The 12,242-nt window shown below is 39.2% G+C and overlaps 1 protein-coding gene across 2 annotated transcripts in view; it reads left to right on the forward strand.

The window, feature by feature from the left end:
- Nucleotides 1–3,531: 3,531 nt before the first annotated feature.
- Nucleotides 3,532–12,242, forward strand: part of LOC109991571 (ADP-ribosylation factor-like protein 15) — a 99,126-nt gene continuing 90,415 nt past the window's right edge. Inside the window, exon 1 of one of the 2 annotated variants that reach the window (XM_020643894.3) lies at nucleotides 3,532–3,939. In XM_020643894.3, coding sequence (XP_020499550.1) covers nucleotides 3,928–3,939 — 12 coding nt within the window. In that variant the 5' untranslated portion in view covers nucleotides 3,532–3,927. Of the gene's footprint in view, nucleotides 3,940–7,732; nucleotides 8,053–12,242 lie in introns of those variants that run through there. The other variant, XM_065948921.1, reaches the window with a different exon arrangement.

Consider the following 12,242-nt stretch of genomic DNA (forward strand, 5'->3'; position numbering starts at 1 on the left):
TTATACATAAAATTGTATTAGAACCTTGCAGCTTATTCTGGTGGAGGATTGAATGTCAGGTTAACCTTGTCTCTTGTCAACCTTTGTCATCTTCTATCAACTGAAAGGAATGTCATCCAAAATACGCTGACATCATGATGACTGGTTCACAGCATGATGGTTCAACCTTGAATCCTTTTTGTCTGATCATTAAATCAGACAGAAACTTTTGTCCAACAAGGAATGGCTGAAAGTCTGGTCTGATTTAGTTTCTCAAGGTTTTCCAGAGAATTCTCAAAAACCATTGCTTGTCTTTGGTGGCTACGTGCTTGTTGAACACAATCATTTCAAATTGTCTAGAATACATGTTTTAATTCAGCAAGGCACACAATAACAAAACACAGTAAGAGAGGAATATTCTTCAATATCTAAATATCTTAAAATCCTCTTCGGTTTTGGGTTTTATGAGATTTTGAGTAATTGACTATTAATAAAATGTTCTAAAATGCCAGTGTAGTATTTGTTTATCCCAGCGTGAAGTGTTGCCTACAATTAAAAGGAAGATTTAATTTGTGCATGTAGCTCTGTAGCTGATATCTTATTAATAAGGACTACGTCCAGCCATCTTATCTGTGATGCTGCTTAAATGCACAGCCTCAAAGGACATAAACTGGCTATGCGTGGACTATCACATTGGCTCTTTTCAGTTGATAAAAGTGTAGTTTTTTAAAGGTTAATGTTTTGGGCTTTCATGCTGGTATTAGGACAGCTTGAGAGAGAAAGGAAATAAGAGGAGAGAGGGGGTGGGGGGGGGGGGGGTGACAAGGAGTGGAACCTGCGACCATTGTGATGAGGACTATAGCTTCTGTATATGTCCCAACCAGTGCTCCAAAAGTGTAGTTTCATACCTATTAAGTAGGATTGTATTGGTTGGATCTAATAATTAAGACAGGGCTTATGTTGCATTAAAGAAACACTCTATACTTAAATAGCTTTAGTCTAGCTTTAAAACCTGAAGAGAATCCTGCCTCATTAAGCTGCTAGCCTCCTCATTCCATGGCTATAAATGAAGAGTTTAGTATCCTTTTTGTGTCCTGTGCAGTATATATTCTCTGCAAAACATGTTCATGATGAAAATTGCTAAATCACTGTGATCTCTGTAATTTTTCAAATGGAAATCTCCATATTCATGTCAACAGATCATTGGAATTGTTCTCTTAAAACATTCAGCTCTCTAGTTTCAAGCTTTGATGGTAGGATTTGCATGTTGAGAAATACTGCTTGTGATCCAGACCAAAAACAATGAAATAAAATCCTTGGCAAAAAGTTTCCAAATTCCAAAGTTACATAAATTAAATGAGTTACATAAACTAAGTTGTGCTTACATATTATATCTAATCAATGTTATTTACTTTGAGACAGATAAGCAACGACCCACATTGGTTTTGGTTGACATCCCATCACATCAACAAACCGTTTCCTGTGAGAATTATGTTACCTAAATGTTAAATATGTCATGTGTCCTTTTTTTTTTTACTGGTAGACACTGCCCCCTTGTGGATGTTTTTTAAATTTATTTTAAAAATGTATTCAGACTAGAGGCTTCAGGAGCAGATCCAGCTTTACTTGACAAGTCTGTGCACCTATTGAAGGATTTTGATGTTTTCTTTCATTGCTCTCAATATACTTTTACAATATAACTATAAGCATGAATGAGATCAGGTTGTTGAGCTGGTATGCCTAGGGATGGTCCCTAACTTCCTTGTCTATTTGTCAAAATGTCCTTGAGCAACTAACTAAAAATAGGTCCTGATGTGTGTGTATGGAAAGAGTGGTAAGTCAGCTTGGATAAAGCCTCAAATAACTTCAATGCACACCTCTGTGTAAATCCACCACCTTGGCATTTTCCTCGAGGCCACCAGAGGTCTCTCCCCTCACAATAGACTGGGCAAGACATCCTGAAGAAGACATCACTACCATATTCAATTCACACATGCTTGATTATTCTGCACATTTAAGCTACTGGAACAATTCTTCTCAACATCATCCATACCTGTCAGAGCTCTGCAGAGAACATCCAGTTCATCTCCTGCTTCAGTGTTCAGGGAGATTTCCTTTATAGCACAGCAGCACATAAAATATTAAAGAGGAGCATGGTCTCCCGGGAGCAGGATTACTTCAGTATGCAGCTTGCATCACATTAGAGGACTTGCGATTTATATTGGTTCTCTTAATAAGGAGGAGTGTATCTCATCATCTTTCTATCTGGGATCCCTGTTACCGTCTACCTAGACATTATTGCACATTTGTCCCACTGATTTTGTCACATGTGGTGTGATGGCATTTGAATTATAAAGAGGATTCTCTGTGCAGACGCAGAGTAATGCTAAATTGGCTGGCATTTATGTGAAGGGTGCCTTATAGTTAATAATACTGTAATGATCCTCATTTTAAGTTCAATATCTTTTAAGTGTCTGTTTAAGAGAAAAAAACACAAGAATGCTTCCTTTTTAATATTCAGCTTTTTGTGTTGGTAACATCTGCTGTCATGCCTTCATGCTTCAGAGGAATCACTCATTGACTTTGAACTGTGTTTGTACTGACAGTGTCAGCTCCTTGAATTCATTACGTGTTGTGTAATATAGATTACATCATATGTTGCTACATTTTGTGCCGTTAATGTGGGAAAATGTAACTGCATGAAGGCACATGCTCTTATTCCTTTGTCTGATGTTAGTTTACCAGTTTCAAAAGAGAAACACATCAGTTTAAGTCAATACAGTCATCAAGTGGTGCAATACTTTTTTTTTTTTTATAACTACAGCCCTATAGTCATATCCAAATGTTTGTAATGTAGCTTTTTGGTAAATGCTTTTCTAGTCTTTTGATTACTCAAAGCACTCTAACACAGCAGCCTCATGTCACAGACGGGATATATATCAGGCGAGGGGATTTACGGCACTCAAAACAGCCCTTTTCTAAATATTGGTAAAGATTCTTAATGAGTGATATGTTTGTTAAAGATGAGTTCATTCCTAAAGGGCACTGCATTCAAATGTACAGGAAAAACATCAGCAAAGAGACAAGAGGTACAAATTTGTCCCCAGGGGGCTCCAAACCCAATGCAAACTCAAAAGTTCCTTATAGGACCTTTAAGTCTTATTGCTTGATTAATTTTTTTAACGAATTGTATTTTATCCCTTTTAGATACTTTTATGTTTGTGTTTGTCCCCCTGACTGAATATAGACCTATATGTAATTCAACCCTCCAGAACTATGTAGCCTACGTTGTTATTATGTGAGTAGGCCTACATAACGGAGTTACTAATACTGGGCAATATGAGAGGGACCATTTATTATTTAAAATAACTATAACTGAACACATCAGGCCCGCAATTATTTCTGCAATGAAATAAAAAAAAAAAGAGATAAGTCCGCAAAAAAAAAAAGTTGATCTAAACTGAAAACCAGTTCCAGAAAGGAAACCGTCCCAGAATGAAAATAGCCACCATGTGTTTGATCATGTGACCACGCTACGTGCGCACGGCGACGTACGTGACGTAGCGTTGTAGGCTTCGCCAGTTTCCTCAACCAAACACTCAACTGATAATTGTGTGATAAAACTGGAAGTCAGCCGGTGGACGAAGGGGTGCTTTCTCCAGAAAAGCACACGAACCCTGCGGCCCTCGTCGTCACTAACAAACTCAGTCGTCTTTGCACCGAAACAGGTCGTATTGTTGGACAGGGCGGCGAAAATTCCTGCTTTTAAACCCCGACCAAAGGCTGCTTCTTTTTTTTTTTTTTTTTTTAATTTTTTGCTCTGGCTGTCGAAAGGCGGGGAATACAAAGCGACGTGTGGTCAAACCCTGTGATTTTTGGACTCATTGAAGCAAAAACGGGATTACTACAAAGCCAGTTCGTGCAGCAGTGACTGGTCAGCGGTAGTACATGGATTATCTGGTGAGTAAATGAACCAAACATCTGGTGGTATTTCGTATTTCCATCAAAGACTAGTTCTGAATTATGGATCTCGCCACTTGGTCTCCTCATCAGACATTAATATTAATCAGGTGTGTGTCTTTCAACACGTAGCTGACGTACCGGTTGTTGTTTTATGTTAATGTGTCAGCTCTTGTCTGTAGTATTTTGCCTGTGTGTCCTGTGTGAACAAGGTCTAACTGGTTGACCCAGACCCACATGTGTTTACATGTAAAGAAACTAACCAACTAGCTCCAACGTGGAAGTAGTGCTAGCTGTGTTATGTGTCAACATAACTGCAGTTAAGTCCACAGAACTTGCTTTTGTTTCTTGGGATAAGCTGCACTGTGTTTTGGTTAGGCTTCCTGGTGCCCATGTGTCACTGGGAACTAGGCCCCATACAACTTCACTAGTTTATTTTTATTTTTTGTATTCATTCCTGTGACAAAAAAATATATTACAATCAAGGCGACTGTGCCAGCTTTAGCCCGGAGGATTATGGTTCTTGGGCCTTTGCCCACATTGTAGAGATGGGATGGGTGCCGGTGAAAAAGTGTAACAATAGAGAGGAAGCTGTAACTGAAAGCTTTCCCTGGGAATGTATAAAGCAAGAGGAAAAAATAGTTCACAGACATTGTGCTGTCATATTATATGGGGGGGGGGGGGGGGCAGAGGGGGCAGAGTGACAGTGTGAAAAGCAGAGGAACTAGCCCACCCAGTGTTATCAGCTTGTTTATAGTAGGCCTCCCAAGATGTGAGACCTAAAATGAACTTTAAACTTTAGTTCATTGTGATGTGATTCAGACTGTCAAAGTCCTCCCCCTCTACTGCCAACATTGTTGTTATATTCAATAGAAAATTGATTTTAGTCTAGATTTTCTGTGGCTTCTGGCCTTAATGTCACAAATCTTACGGGGAACAAAGTTGTGCATTCTTTAAGTAGATGATTTATTGTGTAATCTCAGTTACATGGCAATAGAAAGCTTTCGGTGCCAAAAGTAAACACAAAATGGCATTGTTGTTAAAGGGGGCACACTGATGACATGAGATGATAGAGAATAATCTCATCGTTTTAGCTATTTTTCTTTTTCTCTGGGCAGTTCGATAAGCCTCTCTTCACGTTGCTTTTGTGTTGTGCTCAGATTTGACCATGTTTAGTCTTTGCGTGCATACTGACAGAGTAGGGAAACATCCTGATCACTTGCCTAGGATGTAAGACTTTCTATGACAAACAGTTTTCTGTGAAAAGACCAGCTGTAACTATGTGAACTGCTGGAGCCTAGTGCTTGGCTGTCCTCTAAGGTCACGCTCTCAACAGGCGCAAGGCCTCGTTACCTGCTGTGAAACACTGGAGATCTGGCACAAAACCCAGGCCTCTCTTTTCTATTTAAAGCAATAAGAACTTGTCAGTAAACCTTGAAAATATCTGCTAGGATGTAAGGGAGGGTTGTGCATATAAATTGTCAGCAGAGTGTTAAACTGTAGCAAACTATTGAGCCCTAGTGTATCCAGTATCGCACAAAATATGACTTTTTACAGCTACTTATTAGTTTAGAATACTTAAATATATGTGAAGAAATGAATATCATTTATTAGAATTCCAATTAATTCAAAGATTCAGCGACAACAACCACTATCCGCTGACCATTGATGGGTGTGGCAGATAACGGAGCAGCGTCTCCTCTGCTAATAGGCTGGACCACACCTCTACTCATCTGGCTCAGACTGAATGAGGTGGGAAACATTTTGAGAAATAGGCCCAAAGCTGTTTTTCAATTGTCCATTGATTTCAATCCAACAGTTTTGTTGCTTAAAACTTTGCTTGCCATTTAGCCCTAGACTGATGTCTCCATAATAGAATGATGCAAAAACATTAACAGATTTTGCAAACTTTTGCAAGTGGATGAACAACATTTGGTTGAACTACACGTGTCAGGGGAATTACAGGCTAATGGTGCTTTCACACTTGCACAAAACTCCTGAAAAATTCCTGTAGTTACCAGGGTGAGCTGTAGTGTGCATGAATACAGCTTTCAGATAAGTGGTGGGGGACATTTCTATTTAAAAAAAAAAAAAAAATGTTTTACATGGGTTGCCTACCCAAATGAAAACACTCATGGAGTAGGGCTGCTCGATTATGGCAATGATTGGATTGATATCATGATTATGAAACATGATTACTGCAACATCTGCATCACATGCATGTATAAATGTAAACATGTTTAACACTTTTAACACTTTAATAAGTGAAAAAATATAAATATATAAAAATAATATGTTTGAAACAAAGTCACCATACAAAAATATCAATGCTCTATGACCCATTACTGCATGAAAGTCAGCAAAAAATATGCAAATATATGAATTTTAGAATCCTGAAATGTCTTCCTATTTGTACAGCGCGTCTATATGACACTAACATGACACTAACATGACATGCCTTCTTTTCTTTTCAAATAAAGAAATAGTTTTGGGGTGTGTGTGTATATATATATATATATTGTATTGTTGCATCCCATTAAACACAAAGGAAAAGGGGGTGAGCCTTAAAATGTGTTACTTTTGCTCTCGGTGTTAAAAGCTTTCTGACCATGTTCCACACCTCATTGGTGGTGTCAGGTCTCCAAACAAAAATGACCTATTGTATAAACATCACAAACAGTCCCACATAATGTGTGTTTTTTATAACTGGAAGAAAGTAAGGGGGATCATTTACTTTACTTGGTCAAGCTGGCCCCTTAATTTTTGTAAGTGCAAAGCCTCCAGTAATACTGAAATACCTTTCTGAGCACTGCATTCCTGAACCCAAGTCTCTGCTCTGAACCGGCTAGTAGTGTGTCAGTCAAGTTTTTGACTGTTTGATGGATCGTTGCAACTTGCAGTGATTCCCTGGTGTCGTTGGAGAATGCTAGTCAGCCAGCATCTTGGGCTGCAGCTACGTCAGTGTAAAAGTCGGAGATGAGGGATTATTTATAGGGATTATTTTAGGATTTCATAATGCTATTATCACGATCATGCACTGGCTCCTTTTCATATTGACATCCATACTGTTGGCTGCCTCTGTAAAGAGGCATTATTGAACTGTTTCCATATTTTTAATTGCATTTCCTTTACTTTCCACTCACATTGCTGTTCTACACTAGATGAACAAATATTTTTTTATTTATTTAACCAGGAAAGAAAGAACCTTTTTATAAAAAAGCTGATTTTTCAGACCCTTCCATAAAACTGAATAAAGTCTTGGATTTTACATGCAATAACATACTATTTGGAATTGAAACATACCAGTAAATGAGTAGCTTAAAGTGACAGTGCAAATAATTTTAAATTGCATACCTGTTGTTGGTGTTAGTTTGAATGTAGCCCTGTTGGGTTACATTAGAGTACTCTGCGTTACAGTCTATGTGCAGTATGTATGCAGGTATTGGCAGCTTCGATTACTAGACAGCTGATCTGACCAAAACAGCCATTTGAACATGACTCACCTTTCTCCATGAACAGAACGACTGCAGACAAAGCATCCCACAACAGTTGCCTAAATCCCCTTGACCGCTGAAAATTTAAATGGTCGATCCCTTCATCCATCTCTATCCATAGAGAGCGGTGGTTTTCATACCTCATGAAGCTGTGCGTACAGTATGGGCATAGTGTGTGGGTGGGTAATAGTGACTAATCCAATTTGTAGTCTTATTCTAGATCCCTAGTTGTCACTGGGCCCTTAATCTCTCTGTAGAGATTCTCACAAACTAATCTCAAGCTTGTGTCTGTTGCATGATTCTTGTGGCAATAGCTTTTATCTTTCTCTGAAGAATTTTGGGAGTAAATACAAGGCAACTTCCTACTCATCCTGCTTTTCTAAAACCTCACACATCCTTGCTGTATAGATATGCTTAAAAAGAAATGGACCATCTGAATTGCTGACAGTGAGACAGTAAAGGGCAGGACCTGACACTGTTTTGCTTCTGATCCTCCTCCATCCATTCACTTACTCCAGAGGCTTGGCTTGTTTGTTGCCGGGGGTTACGCTTGTTGCTGAGCACAATGTCGGAGCACATGCAGCTCTCCCTTGCCTTGTGCAGGATTGGGCTTTACACGGTAAGAAAATGCATGCAGACACGCTGCTATCTGTTTTGTAGAGAATGGCCGGGTTGTGATGTGTGTTTACGTGTGCTAGATTCATTTCTGTTGGTTTCACCAGGGTGTAATGTTTCCTTGATGTGTTTTGAAACAGATTCTGACCATGAAATATGGGCTGCTGCTTCACCGTAGCTTGGTCACTGAATGGAGAGTATTTTCCGTTTCATTTGAGTGGGTTTTCACATGTTGTTAAGGTGGAACAAGTGGATGTCTGTGCTGTGAGCTGTAAATGAAACCTAAAGAGAACAAGCTGTCTCAGAGTATAGACTTTTTCTCTGAGAACATAAAAAAAAGATAGACTTCTTTTTCCTGCAGCTCCTAGCAACTGGCTCGATCAATGGTTGGAGTTCAAGCTGCCTTAAGAGCAATGCAGTTATGAATGGATTAATACATATTATGCTACAAAGGATATGGTGGAAATTTAGCTGAAGTTGTTTTGACTTTGTGTTTGCAGTGACACGTGAGTGGTGAACATTTAGTGATAATAGTGATATATGCCTTAGTTGAACATCTCACCTCACTGTGTTTGTTAGGAGATTAAATAATTTGACATTGTGGTTGTCCTTAAACATTTAAAAATGGTTGTATTTTAACCAATGCTGACGACTCGCGTTGCCCTTTGTTAGATTGCTGTTACTCCTTAACCAGCTGGTGAAGCTTTCTTTTAAAACATTAACAGAGAGCTTGTTTTAATGTTTAACATAAGGCAATCATGAATGGAATATGGAAAAATGCACAACTATGTTTTGCTTTAGAAAGAAAATTGCTAGGACAAATGTATAACTTGTATCTTATAAACATAATACAAGGAATCCTCCATATTTCTGCTGATATTTTCAAAGCACCCACTCTGCAGTGCACACTTGTAGTGGAAGACCAAATTAAACCTTTTCAAATATGCACTTTTTCCAGTCTGTTAAATTGCAACGTTACTTATGCTCATCAGAATGGACTGGATAACAGGACAATATTGTCAATGCGCTACCATTTTCAATCTTATTGTAGAGCTGGGAGATAAATAGATTTTTCTAAATCATTAGAAATTGATGGGGTTTCACATTCAAAAATGAAAACAGATTTTTACTTTTAACTTTGATCAAAACTGTTACAGAACTGCAAAACTTCCCTGAGCTCTTGTACTTTATAAATGTTCAGGTGTTTGTTAAAACGGTCTTCTCAATAGACTGTGAGTGATTTGTTTGTGTAGTCTGTCAAAAAAATGCTGTAAAGTACAATTTTTGAAGTTCCTTCTCATATTGTAAATGCATATCTTTTTAAATCTGTGTTATTCCTGTTGTTATAGTTTATTTTTTTGTCTTTATCGACCTCTTTCTTCCTGCTCCTCCTTTTATTCCACTTTCCAAGCCTGACACAGTTGTGGCAGATGGCTGTTCTGAGTCTGTTGCTGCTCAAGGTTTCAATTCTGCCTGTTTATAAACAGTTTTTCCTTACCACTGTAAATTTTCTAAATGTTGCTTAGTTCTGAGCTGATATTTAACATCTTGACCTGCTCTTTTAGTAATAAAGTATCTTAAGATCAAAATTTTTCTTTAATTATTGCTATTCAAATAAAGATCAATTGATTCATTGATAGATAGGCTAAATTATGAATGGAAATACCATGTACAGCAAGAACCGTGATTGGCTCTTTGACTTTCTCCTTAAGTTACTGATGCTGTGCAGATTTTTGTGAGGGAAGACCGCCTCAAAGCTCAGTGATCCTCTATACAGTGATACTTATTCAATCCATCTCCACTGCCATCATTTTGCACACATCCACATTGAATCATACAATTAAAATACTGCAGCTGCACAGACTAGTCCCATATTCTTCAACACTAACTTCAGATGCTGAACTATACATTAAAGCCTTAGGTTCTTCCAGCTTCCATATACTCCTTCTCTAATTTCAGCTCAAAGGCCCAATCAGAGCCCTATTGGTTAAGTACTTGGTAACAGCAGGCGCCATGTGACCTTAGTAAAAGTGACCATGTGTTTGGGTGCCAATTTGCAATACTGCTCTTTAGACCATATCTTTGCAGGATGCCGTAACCATTAAAGGTCTAAATGATCGTATTAGGCACTTCATGGTCACCTCATTATGTTTTTAATGGGGTGGAAAATGGCTGCTGCTGAATGCTGGCTCTGACCCCCAGGCCCAGGCCACACCATTCAGACCAACGGCCTTGAGGCATGTTCATGCTTTATTTGAAAAAAACACCACAGTGAGCTAGGGCTGCTTGGTTATGGCAAAAATCACAACTATTTGTATTATTATTGAGATCACGATTCTTAAAAAAGAGTACTCATTGATTTTACAATATCTGGATCATATGCATTTATCAAACTATACCACTCTTAACACTTCAACATTCTGAACACTTGAACACACTGAAAAACATTCGTCATAATGTTGTTCTCCACTCTTTTGTGGATGTTGTCATTCCATTGGACTACACATAGCATTGATATAAAGGCAAATATTCTCATTATAACGTTGTGTAGCATCGCTACAGTAGCAGACTCTGTTTCTTCGGCCGCTACTTCCGCATTGTTTATTTATGTCTTACCTCAGGAAATCTCCTGACCCCCCCCCCCCCCGACAGGGATAGTCCCCCGCTGTGAACGGCTAGGTTGGGTGAATCTTCGGAGCGGTCCTCCTGTAATTATCTAGATATCCGAAGTGCATAGGGAAAACGGCTATACAAAATAAATTAAAACCCCAAGCGGTGATGAAGGGCCCTCGCACCCCTGTGCATGTCGGGGTGTGTTGCGACCGCGGGAGTGCAGCAGCAGCGGAACATGGCTAAGCAGCAGACCGTGCAGTCCCATTTGTGTAGAAGTCGTACTATGGTATGCTGAAATAGGCAGCATAATGAAGATCACATAACATTTTGGCGTAGAGCAGTTCAGGCTGGCACTGTCATGATAGCTATGCGCGCGCTGCGCTATGTTAATGGCATAATTGTATTAGGTTAGATGTGACCAGGCCAGTACTGACATTGTTGATGTGAAATTTGGTGAAAATCTGACATTGTATATGGGAGGTAGTACTTATTCTTTGCAGTAGGGGGCACTATGCTTAAACTTTATTATTGTTTTGTCATTGTGTCCAGAGGCCGACCCTGAACATACCTGAGAAATTTGAAAAAGATCAGACAAAGTATATAAGATGTAGTACTTACTCCTTGCAGTAGGGGGCACTATGGTAAAAGTAAATGATTGTTATGTCAATGTGTTCAGAGGCCAACCCTGATCATACCTGAGAAATTTTAAGCAGATCCGAGAAAGTATGTATGATGTCGTACTTAGTCCTTGCATTAGGGGGCGCTATGGTTCATCTTTATTATTGTTTTGTGTCACTGTGTTCAGAGGCCAACCCTGATCATACCTATGTAATTTCAAGAAGATCAGACAAAGTATATAAGAGTTACAGCCACTTCCTGTTTGATGGCAATGTGATTTGTGCACTTCCTGTTGAGTTTTGGGTGTGGGTGCAAGAGCCTTTTTTGTAGGTTTTGTCATGTTGGAAATGCATAGTAAAATTCAGAATTGTAGGTTCAACGTGCTGCGGGGGCTGAATGTTTGAAATATTGTAGGGAGTGCCACTGAGCCATTAAGCCACGCCCACTCACTCAAACAGTATAAGATGTTTGACTTAAACTACCAGGATTATATGTATGAAGTGTCGGGACAGTACGACTATGTTAATGCCGTGAAAAAACGACTTCCTATTTGATGGCGAGCGATGCGTCCGTATGGTGACAGCGTTGGACGTAGGCGTTTGAGCTTGAAAGTGTTGTATGGCCAAGGTGTTAGCATGGTCCACACCAATTTTGAGGGGAAAATGAGCTACCGTGTAGCAATGGCTAATGCTAATTGAGAAGCAGTAACTTCCTGTTGTCAACAGGTCGCGCTGTGACTAATCAAAAATGTCAATCATGGATGTGTTCAGGGCGGGTCCCGTAACATGCATGCAAAATTTTAATATGATTGAACACTAGATGGCAGAGATATAAGCATTTACTTTTTTGGCAACTTGCCAAAATGCTCAAAAAACTTAAAACGCACGCCACGGCCACGCCCTTTGACGAAATAACGTGCAGAGCACAACGAGATATGCTGAGCCTGTCTAGAACGCACGGACA

Source organism: Labrus bergylta, chromosome 2, assembly GCF_963930695.1.
Source record: "Labrus bergylta chromosome 2, fLabBer1.1, whole genome shotgun sequence".
In the NCBI taxonomy this organism is placed as follows: domain Eukaryota; kingdom Metazoa; phylum Chordata; class Actinopteri; order Labriformes; family Labridae; genus Labrus; species Labrus bergylta.